The 21550-nt window shown below is 37.9% G+C and overlaps 1 protein-coding gene across 1 annotated transcript in view; it reads left to right on the forward strand.

Annotated features, from left to right (window-relative positions):
• Window positions 1-21550, forward strand: part of TM9SF3 (transmembrane 9 superfamily member 3) — a 49231-nt gene that overhangs the window by 22829 nt on the left and 4852 nt on the right. The window contains exons 5-14 of the mRNA XM_065639156.1: window positions 1049-1126; window positions 2022-2153; window positions 2660-2826; window positions 5247-5341; window positions 7278-7408; window positions 15938-16077; window positions 17633-17701; window positions 17796-17942; window positions 18389-18472; window positions 18582-18658. Coding sequence (XP_065495228.1) covers window positions 1049-1126; window positions 2022-2153; window positions 2660-2826; window positions 5247-5341; window positions 7278-7408; window positions 15938-16077; window positions 17633-17701; window positions 17796-17942; window positions 18389-18472; window positions 18582-18658 — 1120 coding nt within the window. The remainder of the gene's footprint in view (window positions 1-1048; window positions 1127-2021; window positions 2154-2659; window positions 2827-5246; window positions 5342-7277; window positions 7409-15937; window positions 16078-17632; window positions 17702-17795; window positions 17943-18388; window positions 18473-18581; window positions 18659-21550) is intronic.

Here is a 21550-nt window from a genome sequence, read left to right on the forward strand (position 1 = left end):
AGATTGCAGAATCCTGTGGTGTTACTGATTTTAGGCTGCAGCTTTTAAAATTTTGGTGTCTGGCTCTTAGGGTCCAGCTTGATTCCTTTTACCCAGTTCCCTTCCCGGCAGCTCGTATCTCAGTCTATGCCCTTTTCTTTCCTGTTGGCATCTGGTTTAAATCTGCTTCAAATTTCCCTCACTTCTGCTAGACTGCATCTTTTTTCTTGGGCACTGTACTCAGAGAGTTTAGGTAAAGGTGATTTCACTGAACACCAGTCTCAGTGCATGGCGGCAAACCAGATCTCAGCTGCCATTGCAAGAGCAGAAGAAGCGGGTGTTGTCGTCGCTCAATGAACACTGGTAATGTTCTCCACAAGCCTCTTTTTATGCAACACAGCACATGGAAATGTTGAGAAAAGGGAGTGTGCTGTCAGAAAAAAAAAATTAGAAAAATTCTACTGCTTTCTAGCATGTCATTCTTGGACATATTTAAACATACTTTCTTTCTCTAACCTTTGTTCTGAAATCTTGGGCAAATTTGGGAGGTTTTTTCAACAGTTTTGCCCAAAAGTGAAGAAAATTTATTGTTTTACAGACGTCTACTGTGGAAAAAAACATCACATTTGAACTGTTCGTTTGACAAAACTGAAAAATAAGGTCATTTGATGGATTTTGGTTTTGGCATCTTTAGTATGAGTATTTTTATGAATTCCTTCTGTAATCATGAACAGGGTTTGTTGTATTTGACAACTAGAAGTTTGCTTCTTTGGTTTGCCTCACAGAGACAACGAGAGCTGGGGCAGTGCAAGACTGATTTGTCCTTGTTCTTAAACATAAGCATAGATGAGATTAGATCCATGAGACAAGGTGACTGATGTCCATTCTATGTCTGGTCTATAGATATCAGTCTTAAAGAACATCAGTCCATTGTTTTTGCCAAAACCTCAATTCATATTGAAGAAAACATCTGAAGTGGCTGATTTTTAAAATGTTTGGGGTTTCTGCATGTGAATATAGCTGGACATATTATTATGAGCTTTTCAAGTGTAAATTTTTCTGTGTTCAGGTGAAATGGAAGAAATCGGATGTGAAGTTTGAAGATCGATTTGACAAGTATCTTGACCCATCTTTCTTTCAGCACAGAGTATGTATTGTTCTAAGATAACCTTATAAAAGACAAATACAAAATGGTTGCTTTAGTTCAGAAGATGTCTTGGAATTTTTGGATGACATCTTTGAATTTTTTGATGTCCCAGGTGTTCTGGGACAATAAGGCAGGCAGGTCTAGGACTGTAGGTTTTAAGTGATAGTTTTCTTGCTCAAATAGGATGGCTCCAGTTTTTAGAGTGCTTCAATAAGTGTCTGCAGGCAAGCTTCAAGCCTGCAGCAAATACAAGGCAGTTCAAGTAAATATATTGACGTAACTGGAAGCAATCAAGTTTCAGGGACACAACTGTGCAGCAATTGGTCATATGTATACTTTTTATCGCCGTAAATGCAAAGCAAAAAGCATAAGCCTAAACCAATTGGTGATACCAGTTCTGATGGTTTAAACCTGGGGTTGTAATCTCCTTAGTAGTACACTGAGCTATACTTCTTTCTGAAATTAGAGGTTGTAGGTTCTGTTGGAGCTCCATGAAAACCAGAAGATGCACTTGTCAGAGGCAAAATAATGCTGTGCACATGGTGCTGCCTTTGGGTTTTTGACTGTGGGCATCTGTTTTACCACTTAAACCTCTCTGCAGGGAAGGCAGCAGTGCATGTGTTGCCTTGCCTTTTCCAAGGCAGCATGCACAGCCAGTCCTAACTTTGCTGGTGCTTAGCTAAGCTGGGATAACTTTGTAATGAGCAAGCTTGGCTGTCGAAAAAGCTTTGTGTATGTTGTTTCACAAGCCAGTTTTAGTGGGGCTTTCTACAAATGTAGTGTTACTTAGCTAGTGCTGACAAGCTGTCCTGCTAGGCAATGATTTATCCTTATTGGAACAAATTTGAAACACATTTACAGTTCTAAACCTTAGGGATGTGTTTTCTTTTTGTAGATTCACTGGTTTTCAATTTTCAATTCTTTTATGATGGTGATCTTTCTGGTTGGCCTAGTGTCTATGATATTAATGAGAACTTTGCGAAAAGATTATGCAAGATACAGCAAGGAGGAAGAAATGGACGATATGGTAAGATCTGCATTCACGCTTTAAGTCTCTTTTTTAAGGCTTATTGTTTTCATATATTTATTGTGTTAGCAGCTCTGAATGGCTTTTTTCAATAGGACAGAGAACTGCATTATGTTTATCTTGAAAGCTTTACGGGTTTTTGTTATAACATGCTCCTAGGTTGCAACACAGAACTCTGTCTGTAGTCACTGTGTTAATATTCATATACTTAGGTTAAACGAGGTCTATTCTGGGTGTATAATAGAAGCCTGTGTATACTCGTAAACACTTCAGGGACGGGGGGAATCTGATAGTTTTTACTGCATCATGCATTCAGGTAGTTGGTTTTGTTGTCTTCATAAGCATCTGAAAAGTAAACTTTTCTCCTAGATTTGATGCATTCAGGAGGGAAGACATACTTGCACTTCAAGTTGTTTCAATAAATCAAACCTTTAATTTATGCCTAGCCTGTGTGTTTGTCATTAGTTGTCATGACTAGACTTAAAATTTTTTGTTGTTGTTCCTAGGACAGAGATCTAGGTGATGAGTACGGGTGGAAGCAGGTCCATGGAGATGTTTTTAGACCATCCAGTCATCCTCTAATATTTTCATCGCTTATTGGTTCTGGTTGTCAAATTTTTGCTGTGTCTCTTATAGTCATTGTTGTTGCAATGATAGAAGATTTATACACAGAGTAAGTGTAATTGTGCCATGCCTTCCACAAATGAATGCCTAAAGGAACAAAATAGTTACAAAAACGAATGTTCTAACTGGCCTGGAAAAAAGTGTTTGAGAGTCTTCAGCAAATGCTCAGATGTAGTATTTGGAAGGGTTCTTTTAAGTTGTAATGAAACTTTGTCCTACTCTTGTCATGTGAGTTGGTCTCCTTTAATTTTACTGTTTCAATGCTTTTCAATGCTTGCTTTTTTCATGATTTATTATGAAACTATAGTTTGTTCTGCAGCATCATGGGTAGATTATGTGGGAAAGAAATGTTAGAAGGTACATATTTCACTTATTTCACTTCTGGTTTCATCTGGAGTGATAAGATACTGCTGTATTTCTTACCTTCTTTTCCTCCCTTTGTCTTGTAAAGACTGAAGTATCTATTTCTGTAGAGATTATATTTTGGATACTGGGGAGATACATACATATTTTTTACAAATGCTTTGTTTTAAGCAATAGCCTAAATGTCAAATCTCTGTTCTATTTTCCCTTGTGTATCACCTGTAACTATTGATTTTAACAAGTTGTAGTACTTCTCATGTGCCACTAGAGAGAACTCTTGGGTTTGAATCTAGCTGCATTTTAATGGTGTGTTTAAAAAGCCACTGTGTAGTACCAGAATCTTGGCATATTTCCATTTTTCGTATGATATTGTTCCCCCTTTATGCCCCATGGTTACATTTCTGGAGAGACTTACATACACATTTTTAATTGTATAGCATGTCAGTCCTTGAAGGGAGGAAATGAGACCATTTCAGAATGCTTGTGTACCGTAGGGAAGCTGTAAGTTAGTATTAGCAAATGTAAAATGAGTCAGAACAGTAATTTTAAAAAAAATATATGTGCACTTAGTCTTTTATTGCAATAGGCCTTTATCTCACTTTCAAAGTTAATTTAATTCTGGGTGCGTAAGGAACAGTTGACTACATCTGGTACAGAGAATTCTTATATTTAGGAAAATAGTGATGTGAGCGATAAAGGCTGTGAATCAGCATTACAAGAATGACGTCCTGTCAGTGTTCTTCAAGTCTTAGAAGTCTTGGGGATCACGTAGATGATGCCAACTAAAAGCCTCTTGGTCATGTCAGCTATTTATTATTAATACCAGTTTGTGTTTTGAGAAACTCTTCCATTAGAATATTTGAAACATAAGTGAGTAAGTTCAAGTATAAGAAATCTTTATAGTTTTAGATTGACTTGTGCTGGTCACTTTCTAGGCAACCTGGATTTACATGGGTCACTTCAGACAGTGCATGGTTTTCTGGGTTTTTTTGTGTGTTTCTAAATCGGCTTAGGTTAGGGCAACTGTTAAAATTTATTTTCCTCTAACAAGTAACTTTCTAAAATGTAACTATTGCTTATTATTTTTAAGAAGCAGATGTTAGCGTAACGCCCCTTCAGTGTGTGTGACCAGCAGCTATATTTGCTTAGTTCAATCCTTCCAGTCATGGAAGCTGGTTGTACTAAAGATCACTTTTCTGAGTAGAGCAGACATCCAGGAATGGTTCATCAAAAGCCAAAACACCAAAAGTCTGGAATCTTTCAGAAGAACTAATTTGAAGATAGCACAGCAAACTGGCTGAAAACCTTCTGCTGTTTTTTTCTATCAAAGAGTAGCAGAGGGACATGGTGAAACAGCTGTATCATGGATAACATTTATATCTGGCTATTCTTAGATATGATTTTTAAAAATGTATTTGGAGATGGCTTTTGTGATTTAAAATTACTAGCTTTGCCTGTAAAATGTCAGAAAAATTATGCCAAAATGAGTACTCTCAACATTTAATGAGATGATAATTTTAAAATCACTAAACTCTTCTGGCTGGACTACTCCATGCTGATTTGTGGCTTCATTATAGTATTTATAATTTCTAAGTCAGTTTTCTAATTTTCTGTAAGATGAACACTTCGATTTTAAAAGTTTAATTTCTGAGGGATGACAGAAACATAATTCACAGTATACTTTTGTTAATACTGGCCTTTTTGTTAAGCAAAGAGTACCTTTTATCTGCAGTAGTTAAATCTTGCACTTAATGTATGTCATGTAAATAGTGCAGTTCTTTATACACCTGGTACACACATCCAAATGTTAGAGGATTTTGATCATAGGTGAGATTTTGTACTGCAGTGAAAATAAATACATGTTAGGAAAAATGTAGTATGTTGCAACTCCTTTTCCCAGATAGAATTAGACTTGGCCAGAAGCTTTGAATACAAACAGTTCTCATTCTTATGCAGATTTTACAATTTAAGCACTGTACAATTTTTACATTACCTAAAAATATTGAATAACTGCTTCTGCTAAATGTACACATTATACTATAGTCTTTTGCTCTAATACTGTTTTCTTTTTTTTAATTTCATTTATCAAAAAATCACTTCCTGTAGGAGAGGATCAATGCTTAGTACAGCTATATTTGTTTATGCTGCAACATCGCCAGTGAATGGATATTTTGGAGGAAGCCTTTATGCTAGACAAGGAGGTAAATTGTTTTCATTTTTCAGTGTTTCCATTACATTGTTAAATGGAGAAGTTATTATTTACTGACTTTCACCAATATAGAAGTATCCTTGTGCAGTTAGGTCATTCAGATGGAATCCATTCAATTCTTAATAAACAGAAAATACTTTGAGCATATTTAACTTTCATATTATTTCCTATTTAGTATGGGCTGCACTTTCTAAGGAAAGATATCTGAAGTCTTTGGTTAATTTGAAAGTAATGAGAGCTAAAGAATGTTAACAGTTGTATCTTATGAATTGCTTGTTATACTCTTGTACTTAATGGTTTGGCTCATGACATCCGGAGAGTTTAATAGTCTCTCCCTCTTCTGTAACATGCTGTCAAGCAGCTGATGTCATCTTCTCAAGATGGCTCCTACATAGCCCTGCTCTATAGGTACCAGGGGGGTTATGTTTCCTAACATGGAAAGGATGAGTATACAGTACTTATTAGACCATTAGGTGTGGATGGGGAAAACTGTTTATAGCATCTTTTAAAGAAGGCTGTTCTGCTTTTCAGTATGTGCACTGCTTTACACTTGGCAAATTCAAAATTAGTGTCAGCAGAGAGCAGAAGCCCAGTAAAACTGACATAACAGGTTTGGACAGGCTGTCTTCAAGTGCTCCCCACTATGCCTCTGAGTTATGACCAGTTACATCCTGGCAGCCTGCTAGCTTTATCCATTCCCTATGCTGCAATAAAAGAGTAATCAATATCTATTATCCTCTACAGTGCTTTAGAAAAAATAATTTTGTTAAATTCGCCAAAGAAAATTTGTATCTTTTGAGCACAGCATACTTGCTAGTATTCAGTCTCAACTGCACTCTAATCTACTCTGAGTTTGGAGGGGAGATGTTTCTTTTCATGTGATTTGTGTATAAACCTAGTGATTTCTAGAAAAACAGGCCTAGGTATGTTAGGTTTGCTGTTGTAAAATGTACTGTGCTGTATAGTTGAACCAGATTTGGCTTTTTTTTTCCTGCAGATCCAATACATGTCAAACTGTGAAATGCTGATTATGTTCACTCATGGTGAAAATACATATGACTGTCTTGAAAAGCATGTGCTAGTTTTCCAACTGTTTTTTACTTAGTGCATATTACAGATGTATCTGTGGTGTATTAAATTTAAATATAGAATCATAGAATCACAGAATTGTTTTGGTAGGAATAGACAGTATGTAAGAATATAGAAAGTAAAAGGAATACAGACAGTGAAAATTCTTGAAGTATTGCCCAAGAGAATTTTTTGAGCTCCTCAGGGAGCTCTGCTATCAAGTGTTGCTGTTCCCTTTATGCCTGAGGTTTAGCATTCACTTTCCTTCTACCTTTTCTGCTGTTGAAGATGTCCGAGTTCAGTTTTGCTGTACATGAAATGCTGTGGCATTTTGCTTTATGCCAGGGATAGCTGATTCCTTACTGCATCCTGAATGTCTGGAGCCAGCTTAGTTGGGTCAGGACAGCCCGGAGCAGGTGCTGAGTTGTCCCGGGAGCAGCGCTGGGCTCCCAAGCACTGTCGGGCTGCGAGTGGGCTCGGCACAGGGCCAGCTCTGCTATCTCGGTCTCTGCTGATCTGTGGCTCACATACATACTCATGTTTCAAATCCCGGTTTCTTTGGCCAGCTTAGTCAGCACATGCTGCTCTTCAGCCAAAATGTTCTCACGCTGTATCCCTTTTCCTGTCTTTTCACCTGGCCTTGTAAATTGATTAATGTGCTGCATGTTGTGAATTGCCAGGAGTCAAATGAAACTGTAGTTACATCGATACAAGAGCCAAGAGTTGTTATATTGTTACCAATTTTTCACCTTTTTGGGGAAGAAGAAGTCAAACACCTAAATTCTGGAGAGCTTGCTGATACAGTGTATTTTGTTTAAAGAGTTATCTCACCAGTCCCATTGGAATGTCTCTTCTTACAGGAAGACGATGGATAAAGCAGATGTTCATTGGAGCCTTCCTTATTCCAGCAATGGTGTGTGGAACTGCCTTCTTCATTAACTTCATTGCCATCTACTATCATGCTTCAAGAGCTATACCGTTTGGAACCATGGTGAGTCATTTTACTGGAGAGTTTAAACACTGCTATAGACACAGGAAAACTACCTTTTAGTCTAAATACAATTGTGAGTCATTAGGTTTTAGCTAGGCTTTAGCTGCCTAGTTAGAAACTTATTCTAGGAGGGTTTTAAGGTGCTTCAAGTATAAATCATTTTAGTCACAATAGCAACAGCTGCTGGATGCCAGCAGTCTTCTCTCTGCTTAAAATGGCGTTACTGCTTTGTATTCAATCTTATAGCAACATGGGAAGTTAGCAACTTGAATTTTCTTCTGGATGGCCAATGCAAACTGGTTATAAGCTAAAATGCAACACAAAAGGATTCCGAGTGAAAGCTACTTCCAAATCATTGCAGTCAAGCAGAAAAAATAAAAAAAAATCAGCCAACAAGGTGAGATGAGAAATCCTGAGGAGATCTGGCTTTATGAAAACAAATCTCTATTTTCACTTTTTGAAGTGGTATTTAGTATCCAGCTATGGTCTTGTGTCTGTGTATTAACTATATCACTTGAAAAAGAATGCTGGTTGGATTACTTTCTCATTTAATCATGATGAATTTTCTTGTTTCTTGTGGCTTTTGTCAGGATTTTGTTTGTTGTCATGGCCCTTTCAAGTAACCTCAAATAACCCTGTGAATACAATGTAGGAAATAATAACTTAGCGCACTTCGACAGAATTTTTCTTTGAGCTTGCAAGGGGTAGTATTTGAGAGCAGATTTTTTTTTTAAATGCACCATAAAATTGCTTTTCCTATTTTTGTGCAGTAGCACTGTTAACTTTAAAATGTCTTGAAACAGGAAGGCTTGTTTTCTTTTCTAGATCTGTAGCAAATCTTAGAATTTAACCATTTTATAGCTCACTTGCATATCAGTTTTTGTGATACATTAAATTGTTCTTAGTTTAAATCTACAACATAATGAAGCCTAATATCACAAGTTCTGTCCTAAAAATTGTATTATTTGGGATATTATCAAGTTCATTATGTGGCTGAAAATACTTCCTAAGAACACATTGTTAATGAATGAATGTGGTAGAAATCACAAATGGTAATAAAAAGAGAGACAGTTTCTCAGTTTCAGGCAAGGGCTTTCAATAAGTTTCTACTGATGGAGGAGCCATTACTTTACATGTACATTGCTGGTTCTAGTCACCTCCTTTTTAGTATTTTCAATTAATGCCTAAATACCAACTTTCTGCATTAAATTTGTTGCTATAATACCACTAAATATAATACCAAGTTAAACATGTTTATAAACTGTTCATTTAATTTTTCTGGTTTTCTTCTTCCAGAAAATAGCCTAAAATCTTTGGATATGTTTGTATTAGTTGGTCAGTGCCCCAAAAGAATATTGTATTGTTTGTTTGGTTGGTTTTTTTTTTCTAAGCTAGTAGCCATATACAACACTGTCAGAAAAGTATACAACATTGATCTTCGATATGTGCAAATAGGTTTCGCTGCTGAGCAAGCATTTATAAAATCACATTTCTCACTTGTATTCCCATTTGGAAGTCAGGGAATTCCAACTGTGCTGAAGTTTGTCTTGTAAATCTGTTCAACTGGTTTATGTTTTAAGATCATGGAAATATGTACATGTGAAAGCAAAAGGGAATATAAATCTTCAGGGGTCACTTAATCATGATGTTAGGACTCTTTATACACAGTGATTTTAATGATCTCAAGGTTTTATGAATGTGTTCAAATCATTGACTGCGGCAATAAACCTTCACGGGAGTTAGCAGACTTTTAGTAGGAGCAGGTTATGAATCGGAAACTTCATCAGAATAAGCAACGCTCTAATGACTTCAAATCAACTGATGAAGCTGGTTTGTAGAAGGAAATTAAAATTGTTTGAAATTATTGTGTTATGCCTCAGGTTGAAGTCCCTGGGAAGCCCTCTGGTTTTATGGATAAGATACCTTTATGTCTTTCTACCCCTTTTTTCAGCGTAAAGAAGCTTCCAGAATTCTCTAGTGCAAACTTGCTGCTGCTGCCTTCTTGGGAAAATAAAATCTCTGCCATCTAAGTGTACTAGAACATAGAAATTACTTCGTTTACCCTGGCATGTCTTGAAACCACCCTCCTTGATTTAAATTGCTGGCAAGAATTACCACCTCTTCTTGACTACTGTAAATCTGGAAAAAGCAGAAACAGAGTTGCTGAAGAAAGTCTCTGAGCTAAAAGGTTGCTAAGAGACTGTGGTTAAATATGACATCCCGTACTTTGTCCATTTTGCGTTGCCACTGTCCCGTGAACTGCTAGGTAGTCTCCTCTCACTGTCTTAATTTGTCCCTCCAGACAGATTTTTTTTTTTAATGCATTGTAGGCAAGGGCAGCTGATGGTGCCAAAGCCAAGACATCCAAGCTAATGCACAGTTGCTGCATTTTTGATCTACCTGGTGTCTGGTCACCCACGCTTTCTCTTGAAATGCTCAGATTGATTTGGCCCTTCAGGACCTTCATACACCTCACAATCTTTGCAGTCTGTGTTCAAATTCAAAGCTTCGCTCACCTTGTATAATTCATTCCTGATGTCTGGGATCTCGAAAATGTGGCAGGGACTGAGAAAATCTGAAGCTTGCTTCTCAAATCATTCTTCAGTCTTGAGACTCTGCCTTTAGCCCTTTTGGACAAACATGAAAACCATCTTACCTAAACTGTGACAAACCTTCTCTAGTGAAATACACCATGAGCCTGAACAAAGGCTCAGTCTCTTCCCTGGGTTATCTTTCAGCTGCCCTTCCCTTCAAACTGCAATACAGAATGTGACAGATTTTATTCAAAATAAGAGCTTTTTAAAACTTCATGGTTTAAAGCTTTCAACTCCCTAAGCATATGAAGGAGTTATAAAAGTCTGGGATTTTTCTCTCATCTGTTCACCTGTATAGAAATGCAGTCGGTACTGTTCAAATCTTTTGTTCTTTTGGAGCCCAGATTTGATTTTGGGGGGTATTTTGTTTATTATATCCTCTTACTGGTGAACACTGAAGGGTCCTGAAGGTGTACACCGTGGCTTACCTTCTGTTGGTATTTGTCAGTCTTTTTGCTGTATTTATCAACCATCATTCTATTTTGTTGTTTTTTAATTATATGCAAAAAATGGAGCATGGAACAGTTAAAAAGAATTCTAAATAATGGCAAGTGAAATGACCTCTCCATATATGTTTGCGAGTGTGGTGGTAGTTCTGTGCAGAAATACTTAGAAAGTAATGCAGAATTTCTGTAGAGTACAGCATGATTGAATTTGAAGGGACCATCTTGATGCTGGCATTTCATAAGTTGTGACTGTTTACGTTGTTCTGTGTGTGATACATAATTTAAAGATTTCCATTAAGGCTACCACGACTGATGTAATATTATGACTGCAGAATCCACGCAGCTTCTATTAAACTGTTTAACATGTACCATATTTGTATTGTTTGAGCAGTAGGTTCCTGTGTGGCTAATGTTTCCAGTATGCATATTTAATGATTTAATTAATTAAGGTTCTGCACACTGAATTTCTCTTGGGATCAAGGCCCTAGTGTTTGCATCTTTTATACCTTGTTTAAACTAGAAAAAAGTGTTTCTTCCCATAGACAGCTTAATCTAGGCTGCAGCCATCCCTGACAGCTTTAAGTTGATGTAAATGTTTGCTGCCACTGAAAAAGGAGGACCTGGTAGCATTTGTCATGTCTTGAGCCAGATAAGGAAATATACCTGGCTAAAAGTAATAAAAAATTTAGTTATATACATTCAGCAGGGTGATTTCTCAGATTACTTGAAAGTGACTGTGGAATCCTTGGTCAAAACCCCCATTTTTGCTGAAAATAGACCTAGATTAATGCTTCTGCATAAACTTTCAACAGTTCAATTTATTACCCAAAGCAGCACCTTAGATTAATTACTTAGTTGTAATAAAATCAATAATGCTTTATTTTGAAGCCTTATGTTCATGTCTTGTTCTACATAATGTTTGGCCAGATGATGTGGAGAAAACTGTTTCATTGTATGGATTCAGTAACCTCTGTATGGGGGGAGAGTCTCATGACCGAGAGTGCAGTTTTGGTAGCTGACAGGAAAGATCAAGCTGCTGCTTTGACAGTTAATTTTTATTGCTTTTCTCCCCTGTGCATTTAGCAGTCAAGGCACCGTAGCCTGCCAGTAGCTGTTTAATATTAGATATGCTCATAAAAATTTTAATTATCACCTTTGAATGAAGTTTAATCTATAGTTGTCAGAAAATATGAAACACATGGCGCTAGAACATAAATTATGTCCCTCTTGACAATGTCCCCTTTCAAATATGGAAAACCGAATTCTGCACATTCAGTCAAGGGCAGTAGAATATTCTTTCCCCATCAAAACAAAAAGGGTTAGAAAGAATGCAGGCTTGGTGAGGTTGACAGTCTCTTCTATGGCAGCTAAAACCTGCAAACTAAATCAATTGCTTGTGTATAAATAAGATATTTTGTGCAACAAAAATACAACAGTCAAAATGAAGTAGATATGTTTTAATGTACTAGCTTGGCAGAAAAACTCATATAATTTGTCATCAGTAATACGGATTATGGAGGACATGTGCTTGTTTGCTTGATGGAAGACTGGGTTTGTAGACATAGTAGATTTGCTTGTTTGCGTAATTTGGTTTTTTTCTGAAGTGGTAGTTAACACTGTTCTGAAATTTTTTTTGGCTGATGTTGCAGCAATACTTCTCTTAAAAGGCTCACAAAGACCTAACTTTCTTATCTCTGCCTGTCATGCAACAGCTATTATTGAGGTTTTGGTTTTTGTTTTTAGTATGTTACCAGTGATGTCTGTAGGAAGGTGCTTCTGCGGGAGGGCAGAACACGTATGGGTCTTGATCCTGCCTTTGTTTCCTCTTGCCATTGGTGATGGTGAAACGGAGGCCAGTAAGTGCCTGAGCTGCTTTCACCATTGTAATCTCATTCTCTGAAACCTATGAGGCAGAGATTTCATAACTTCATCTCTTTCTCAGTTAAGGCACTTGTGTATCCCGGTGCCCTGTGTTTGCTTCAGTTTGGATTTAAGCTCTCTATGTTTAGACATTGCCCAACCTGCATCATCACTGCCCTCGCCATGTGTGGCAACAGGCACTATCTCTTCAGTTTTTGGGGAAGTCAGTGTCTTCACCTCAGATCTGAAATTAAGAGGAACATGCCTAAAAAGGCAGAAGCTGGCTATCCCCAGCCATCTCTCACATCCAGAGAAGACTGTTACTGCCAAGAATGAAGAAAGTAATTTTCAGCAAGCATCAATCTGAGCAGGTAGACTACCCTGGAGTCAGACAGCAAGTTCAAAGCAAGAAAGAAAATGCTACTGAGGTCAGAACAGTGTGTGCTGGTTCTAACCAGTACTGGTTGTGTTGGTCAACCTACTAAGACCAGCAGAGTGCTGTCACTGGGATGGGGTTTTCTCAGAAGACAGAACATTCATATCTTTATCAGCTTAGACAGCTTATCAGCAGCAGGTGGAAGTGGGAGCCATACCTGAACCTGCACTATGGGCCATCCTTGCTTGCTTAGTTGGGCCTCCTTTGCACTGCGAAATTATCTCAGATAATTTTTATGCTCCTGAATGGCACTAGGAAAAAATGTGCTTCAGTTCCAGCTATTGTCAAAACATGGCATGGCATGAAGACAGGCAGTTCGTTGTGTAACAAAACATTGACTTTACCTAATCCTGATTGCTAGATTTCACTGAAGATGCTAGCTGTTCTGTCTGAAATTGGTTAGTTTTTCAGCCAAATGGTTAATAGAAGGGAAGATGTTACAACATTGTCAGTCATGATTTGACTGATCTGATAACAAAACCACAAGCACTTGTAATTGGCATCTTTCAGAAAATCTGAGTGTACTGGGGACAGGTTAGCAGTACTTCGTGAAGCCATTATTCAAGGAACTGTGGTCTGTCTCAGCTTGTTTTATGCAGATAAATATTTTAGATTTCAAAGCTGCTGCTGAGTCAGTCTCTTGGACAACACAACAGCCCAGCCCTGCTGGAACAAGTTGGGTTTTCTCCTTACCCACCTGATTTGAAGCCATTCAGCTCTGCAGTTGGCATCACTAGAATGAGATGCTATTGCCTTTTTTCATCTAGGAGTTTGCCAGCTAATCACTAATTAGGCCTGGATGTTTCTTGCTTGGTTCCTTATCCAAGGTTATATTCTTTCCCTGTGGATTCCCTATGGTAGATGTGTTTTGTGAAATGGACAATTACAAGCTACTAAGTTTTGTTTCAGATGAGCTTGGAACCCAAGGCTCTTCCTGAACAGTTTCTTTCTGCAGTAAAGCAGTGGATTCACTTTCTACCACTGTCCCTAGTCAGGGGTAATCTCTGAGATCAAGAAATAAAGACATCTTGATAACAGCACCATAAAAGCCAGTCGTGGCTGGATGAGCAGTACCGCTGCCCTCTCATGCTGCCTGTGTGTGAGCTGCCTGCCTCAGCCAGGTTTGAAACCTGCCGAGCTCCAATGAAAGGGGCCACCCCACACACCTGGGAGTCTTGCCAGGGAGGAGCAGAGCAAGCTCTTCTTGCAAATGGAAATGGTTTCATTATGGTCAGCTTGGAAATTTTTTTATTCCTGCCCAGGCCTTAATTCTTGGATGTCCCTTCTACCCACTGGACCACAAACAAGCTGGGACTTTTTGCTCAGGATTTTAGTAAATGTAGCACTCAATATGTTCTTTGATATTTCTAATACTTTTGGACATTTTTCTCTGAAAATACTCATCTGCTCATTCTTTCAGACTGAGCAGTTTTCAAGGGTAAAACCTGCATCCATTAAGTGAGTTATTTGTATACTTCTGCTGTAATTTATTCTTATGCAGCCTCAGTGCCCTACCTAAGACACTATGCTTGCTTACCCTTGTTTTTTCAAGTAATGGAAGAAGATAGATAGGAGACACTAAATATGTATTAAATGTGCAAAATCTGCTTTATTATTGGCAAGCATAAATACTATTTAGCTTTTCCTTATTTACTGCTGAAGCTTCATATTTTGGTGATGATGTAATTCTTTAATAATGACTCCTCAAAGATATGCAGAGCAGTCTGGACAGTGCTTCAGCTTGTTGACCACCTGTTTGGTGAACCCCTTCTATGAAGCATGGAGGCTTGCTCCATCCAACCCCAGGCAACGTTTTCCATTCACATCTGGCCTGGCCTAGTGATCATAACAACCAGTAATAAGGGATAACCCACTGACTTTTGTCAGATGTTGCCTTAAATTGTGTGATTGACTTAATGCTAAGTTTGTATTACGTTAATGTAGTGCAGCTCCTCATCTCATGAAGCCTGGCAGCAGTTCTTGCTTTTCAGCTGCTTGCGGTAGATTTCTGTAGATATAACATGTGAACAGCCTTTATTTATCCTGGAGTTACTGCTTCTTAAGTCAGTGTGTGGCTCTTAGACATGGTCCTTTGTCCATTGTTTTGGACTAATCTGCTGCCATGGGCTTTGCATCCTGATGGAATCAGAGAGGAATAGAACTTCTTTGCTCAGGAGACACCAGGGTGTACACAGAGCCTCAGGCAACAGTGCTTTTGGAAGGCAGTATTTTTATATATTTACATAGAGAAGGTCACAGGGTCAATATTCAGAACTGTGGTTATGGCATTACAGGCAGCCGTTCTGTCTTTAATTATCAATATCAAAAAGTTAACAAACTGTCCAATGCGAATTCATTTTGTGCTGAACCGTTATAAGTAGAGAATGTCTTGCTAGATGCTTGAAATTTTTGCATTTTGGAAGATAAAAATATGTTGCCTTCAAAGAATAGCAAAAGTAAAGCTACATACATATATTGGAAAAAAGATGATTCATGGTAAAATTTTAAGGAAGTTGTTCAACTGGAAAGAGATTGAATCTTGGCTTGACTTTGCTCTATGTGTAAGTAGGACCATTGTGCTTCTGAATTGTGTATCTGTGCATACCGGTGGTCACTTGTGTCTCTGGCAGTCTGTGTCCTTAATTAGCTAGTTGGTGGATAGTGGAGAAAACTGAATCCAAAGTTTTTTAGTTGGTAGCATTCTGACATGGCTTTGCAATTCTTGTTTGGGTTTCATTTTTGGATTGGAATAAAAATTTTGCACCCAGTAGTTGTAGTTTTGTATGCAGCTGTGTAACTGCTAGATGTTGACTTCCATGGACAGCATACTCTGCAAAAGTTTAAGAGAAACTGACAAAATTTGCTGTGATGAAGTACTATGAAGATTTCCATTTCTTTCCTGTTCAGTGTATTGAGTATAATGATTAGATGAAAACAGTAAAAAAAAAATCTGTAATGATTCTGTTCTCTCAGTTGATGCAAGAAAATATACTTAATAATGTTTATTAGGAAGTTTCTTGGGAAGTAAATGCTTCCATTTGATAAAACAGATGTATATTGACTAATGCTTCATAAGTAGCAATATGATTCTAAAGCAAAAACTACTAAGGACTAATGTGTACAGAGTGAGCTTGTTATCTTCTTTTATCATCTTATACCTGGTTTTAATTTTTTTTTTTTTACTTGCTTATAGGTGGCAGTGTGCTGTATTTGTTTCTTTGTCATTCTTCCATTGAATCTCGTTGGTACAATTCTTGGCCGAAATCTGTCAGGACAGCCTAATTTTCCATGTCGTGTCAATGCAGTGCCTCGTCCCATACCAGAGAAAAAATGGTAAAGACAAGCGTGCATGTTAACTAGATGTATTCACTTCAGTACATTAAAAATGACTTTTCAGATGTGATCACTGGAAGCGTTTCTAGAATAACTTTTTAAATTTAAATCGAGTTGTGTCTAGAAGAACACATCAACTGACACTTCCTTAATATGATTGTCTGTTGAATAGAAACACCAAGTGCAGTTAATTGTTAATAGTTATAGCAGACTTAGGGTCCTGGGTCACTGATTCACTTTTGGCCTGAAATGCTCTTCAGTGTTTTATGTGAAAGTGATGATCCCAACCCATTCTCGTATGGGTATCTTGAAACCAAACCTTTCCTCTTTAGTTAATGCCTTTTGCAGATTTAGAATTTAATGTGCCTTGGAGGCAGAACTGTTCTGGTTAATGGTCTCCATGAACAAGCTGAGACATATCGACAGGGTGGTGGTGGGGAGAAGTTTGCAATGCTGCTCCCAATTCTGCACTTTCGTTGATGGCACAGAGCCTAAAATACTCCAGGTATACAGTTTGAATTGCAAATAAGACTTTGTTATTTTTGAAGGGAATATAAAGAGGTGGATGCCTAGTCTTAAAAAGTAGACTCGGGTTTTTGTAAAATCATCAATGCAGTCACTTTTTCCTATTAATTTAATTCTGAGATGGAGGCAGCAAGCTATGGAAATGAAAATATCCTCAGAGGATATTTTAATAGATTTTTCTTGCTTTCACTGTTCAGAGGAATGGAACAGACAAAATGAAGGGGGCACTGAAACGTGTACACCCATGATATCCAGGAAGTGCGGCATACTTAGTTTCTCGTTAACAGCGGGTTGTGCAGCTCAGGTGCTAGGATTTGATTTATATTGTGACCTGTATCTTGGGAATCTGATGGATTTTTCTGGATCAGTGTGACAGATTAAAAGAAATAAGATACTTCTCTTGAAGATGATGAAATTGCACACCGTCAACTTAGACAAGTCTCCCTATAAATAATAAAAGAAGCTGCAAATTAAATCACTGGTTACTAGCTAGATTCAGCATCATTGCAAGTACTACACAGAGGTCACCTTTCATAAGTGATAGTATCATCTACAGATAGATGAGTATTCATTTTTGGCCATAGGCTTGTGACTTAGTATAGCATTAAAAATAAACACTGGTTCTTAATTATATAACCATTACCCTTCAACATTTTTTTTTTTGCTCTGAGTTTTCACTGCATTCGTTCAAGGCTAGTGGATGTTAACGGGGCTTGATTGCTTAGGCACTTTTTGGGCAAGAAAGATTCTTTCTGTAGCCTTCAAGGCTGTGGTTAGATGCCCAACCTTGTGCCTGCAGGTGGTAGGTGTGAGACATTTTGTTTCAGCTTTCCCCAAGAATAACTCCTTCTGTCCATACACATGACATCTTTGGGGGAATCTTCTTTCTGATATGCTGGTATGAGCCAGATATGGGTGTTTTTGAGTGCCATTTAAATTCTCTGTGCTATATTAATTATCTGGTGTTGTCTTAATGTGTTTATAAATGAAAGGTTAAAATTATCCCTAAACTAATCTTAATGTCCTTCAGGTTCATGGAACCAGCTGTTATTGTTTGCCTGGGTGGAATCCTCCCTTTTGGTTCAATTTTTATTGAAATGTGAGTATGTCAGCTACTTGCCAATTTGATTAAAGAGTATAATAATTTAAGCTCAATTACAATATCATCTGCATATTTTGTTTACTCTCTTCAGGTATTTCATTTTTACTTCATTCTGGGCTTACAAGATCTACTATGTTTATGGCTTTATGATGTTGGTTCTGGTTATCCTCTGTATTGTGACAGTTTGTGTGACTATCGTTTGTACGTATTTCCTGCTAAACGCAGAGGATTACAGGTGGTAAGTATTGCATTATTTGCATAGTTAACCAAATTGTGAGAGTTTTATAGAAAAGTAATGTTCTTCAGCCTAGATGGGTCTTTTCAAAGGGTCCCGTGTCCAGAGTGTAGCTGTAGGGAATAAAAGCAGTTCTTGGATCCTTTCTGTGCAGGAGTTTCTGTATGTATGTGCATTTCTGTGTGCGTGCATGTATGTATGTATGTATGTATTAAAAAAAATATATATGTCAAGGCACACAGGAAGGTGAAGAAGGATCATCACTTGATATCAGTGGTAATTGTTGCCATAGAAGCTTTTGTCACTTACAGCAGACAACATATAGATTTTGTTAAATAAGCCTGTAGAACCAGAACACTTTATTTTCAGGATAAAGTTTTAGCGCATTGTGCATCTTCTTGGGAAGCCTTTTGGTTAGATATATGATGGACATGTGTGTTTATTTTCAGGCAATGGACGAGCTTTCTTTCTGCGGCATCAACTGCGATTTATGTTTACATGTACTCCTTTTACTACTACTTTTTCAAGACAAAGTAAGTGGTAGTTTTCTTGCTTGAATATCAGATTACCATATTGCTAAATAAGTTTATTGAGAAAAACTGAGGAAAATACCTAGCATAAATTCCTGTCTGTCTTTTTCAGGATGTATGGCTTGTTTCAAACATCATTTTACTTTGGCTATATGGCAGTATTTAGCACAGCTTTGGGAATAATGTGTGGTAAGTTTCAAATACATTGACAGTTTTCTGTCAGGAATTTTCAGACTGTCATGTTTCTGATTTTTAGATCTGTGGTTTTAGTGGTGGAGTGTGTATGTCTGCAAGTTGTCCTCAAAAAAGCTTACAATCTTTAAAAAGAATCTTAAGAGTTCTCTGCTTATACTCGGTTTCTACCTAATATAGGAGATTTATGTGGATTGTGTCTTCTGATAGGAAGATAATTTGTGTACTATGCAGTGAATTTCAGCCTCAATGCAAGTTTGAAAGACTCAATATTTGGCAAGAAATTGTGGAAAATAAATTCCATTAAGTTGAGTCCATGGTAGCGATTTGTTTCAGAGTTTTTACTGTTGCTGGAAGACAGGGAGGTTGGTGCACCCATTGAGGCATCAGTGGTGTTGCAATACTGGTGACGCTACCACCTGTATCTTGTGGTGTGTTTATATGAGAGTGACCAGAACAGAAAGGACTGACACTTCAAGATAGCATTTGAGAAATAAGTATTGGAATAATCACAGGTGAGGAGAATGCAGAGTGCTCGTGTGTACAGCTGGATTTCGTTGCTTTTTAAGATAATGTTTTGACAGATCTTTAGAAAAAACCTCTGCATGGAGCTCATCTGGTAAAGTCAAATATACTTGTTCGCCTGTTAGCTTTATTTTTATCCTTTGCTCTATGACTTTTAGAAAGTGCTACTTGGTTCTTTTGTGCTTTTCTATGATGTTATTTGCTTTTTATGCATGAACCCTATTTAATACTTCTTAGCAGTGAATGAATAGTCTATCGACTCTAGTGGAAGGATTTCTTTGAGTTAGATATTTGAGACACATGATGTCTTACAGAATCTTACTTTCTGTAAAGTATACATTTCATGATATCGCAAGAGGGTGGGTATTTTCACAGTGCTTGATAAAAAGGGCAGGAAAATCATCTCTTGATTGCTGAGTACCTGTTCCCCTTTTCTGTCATAGAGTCTAATCTTGCTTCATCAGGTTCTTGGCACATTACAAGACTTCCCTGCTGTTCTAGTAGTCTTGCAGCCATTTTTTTTCTTTAATAGGCTTATACTTTTCAGCTCTAATCTTTTCTTTTTTAAAGTGCTCAGGCTGGTATTGATTAAAATGTCTATGATGCAGAAGCCAAGCTTGCCCACCAGTTTCTGTAATTAAAATGTTTTCTAAAACATGGAAAAGGAAGACTGTCAAATGCTTTCTTGTCATGGTAGGACACTACTTGATGGAATATTAGAGTAAAATCAAAATTTATTCTAAATCAGAAAATGCTGTGACATTAAACTTTATTTCCTTAGCTCTATTGAGATTTCTTTTTGTCTTTTTAAGTGGGTTGGAAGAAAAGCTGTGAGATTCCTTTTTACTGAGCACTCCCATTTTCAGCATGTGGAGGGAAGAAAAAAAATCCCCTGTCAAAAAGCATTTGTCTAGGGAACTTGCTGCCATTGAGGTCTAACAAAGACATTTGTGTTAAAGAATTGTGCAATGTGCATGCTACTAACTGTACGTCTCCTGTGAACAGTGTGTGGAGCTGTGCTTTGGGGGCTCACACGAATGGGCGTGTTCAGTATCACACAGTTGGGTAGGAGACGAACTAGTTACAGGGTCCAAAGCAGCCACAGGGAAACTCTGTAGGCTTGTGTCATCCAACTCTGGTTTTAGTGCCCCTGACGATGCCCAGTGAACTCGGATCCCACATGCAGTGGAATGCTTTGATCCACAAAGTCTGCAGTGCTCTGCAGAGCATCTCAGCTCTGGGACTGGACAGTGGGGAGCCCATGAGAACTTCCAAACCTTTTGAGCTCTTCGTGTTTCCCTCTTAGTGACAGAAAAGAATAAAACTTATTCCTCAATTCAGTGGATGGCTTAGGAGCCAGGTAGTGTAGAAAGGCCTCTTGCAATACTACACTTCAGCATCCAGATGAATACTGTAAGTATGATTGAAGGGCTTTTTGAAGAAAATCCTGTGCATAAAAAGTCACAACTCTAGTTAGTGTTAATTGGTTTGAAGTAATAGATGGGAAATAACATTTTTCTGGTTTGTGGTTGCTCTTCCTCACTATTTGCATTTTGCTCTATTTAAAAGCTTGTTGTTCTACTGAAATATGCTTGCAGTCTATTTCTGCTGAACATATATAGGCCATAACCAAGCTATAAATATCATCTGATAAGGTGTTTAATAAAGAAAATAATTCTCTTTGCTATGGATTTTTTAATTCAAATGAGCCAACTGTCCTGCGTTTGGTTCAAGAGGACGTTCTTTAGTAGTCATTGTCTAGGGTTTCCTCCTCCCTGCCCCATGTTTTTTTCAACGCCTGTGAAGTAGCCCTGAGGTTTAACCCCTGCCTTAGGTATTGGCCATTAGTGGCCTTCATGGCTAAGGCTCCTGTGATTCAGAATAGGTTATGATTTGTTTATGGGGTTTGAGAGCTTGTGGTCTCATGTGACTGCTGCTCTCTACTCCTCCCCGTTGCTTCCATCTCATGCACACATTCTTTAGATCCCAAACGAAACACAATTAATGCATTGTTCTCCCAAATCTCTCTGATATCTGGCATCACATCACTAGATAAACCTGCAAAGAGCAAGTTCTGGAATATGTCTGAGTTTAGCAACTAAAATGGGCATTGGATCTGTTGCCAGCGTCTGCTTTAAAAGACAAAACATGAATGAGTCTTAAAACAGGACTCCAGTGCCATTATTTTGTCCATTTACTGGATAAGACAGACAATGAGCTTCTTGACAGGCTACGGAAGAATTTGCGTATGCTCCTGTATGACTCCAGTTTCACGTCACCTCTGCACAGCCCGTGTTTGGGTCTGTCTGAATGCTGTGCTGGTCTCTCCTGGAACTGCCAGCCCTTCCCTCTGCTGCGTCCTCA

This window comes from Caloenas nicobarica, chromosome 7, assembly GCF_036013445.1.
Source record: "Caloenas nicobarica isolate bCalNic1 chromosome 7, bCalNic1.hap1, whole genome shotgun sequence".
NCBI lineage: Eukaryota > Metazoa > Chordata > Aves > Columbiformes > Columbidae > Caloenas > Caloenas nicobarica.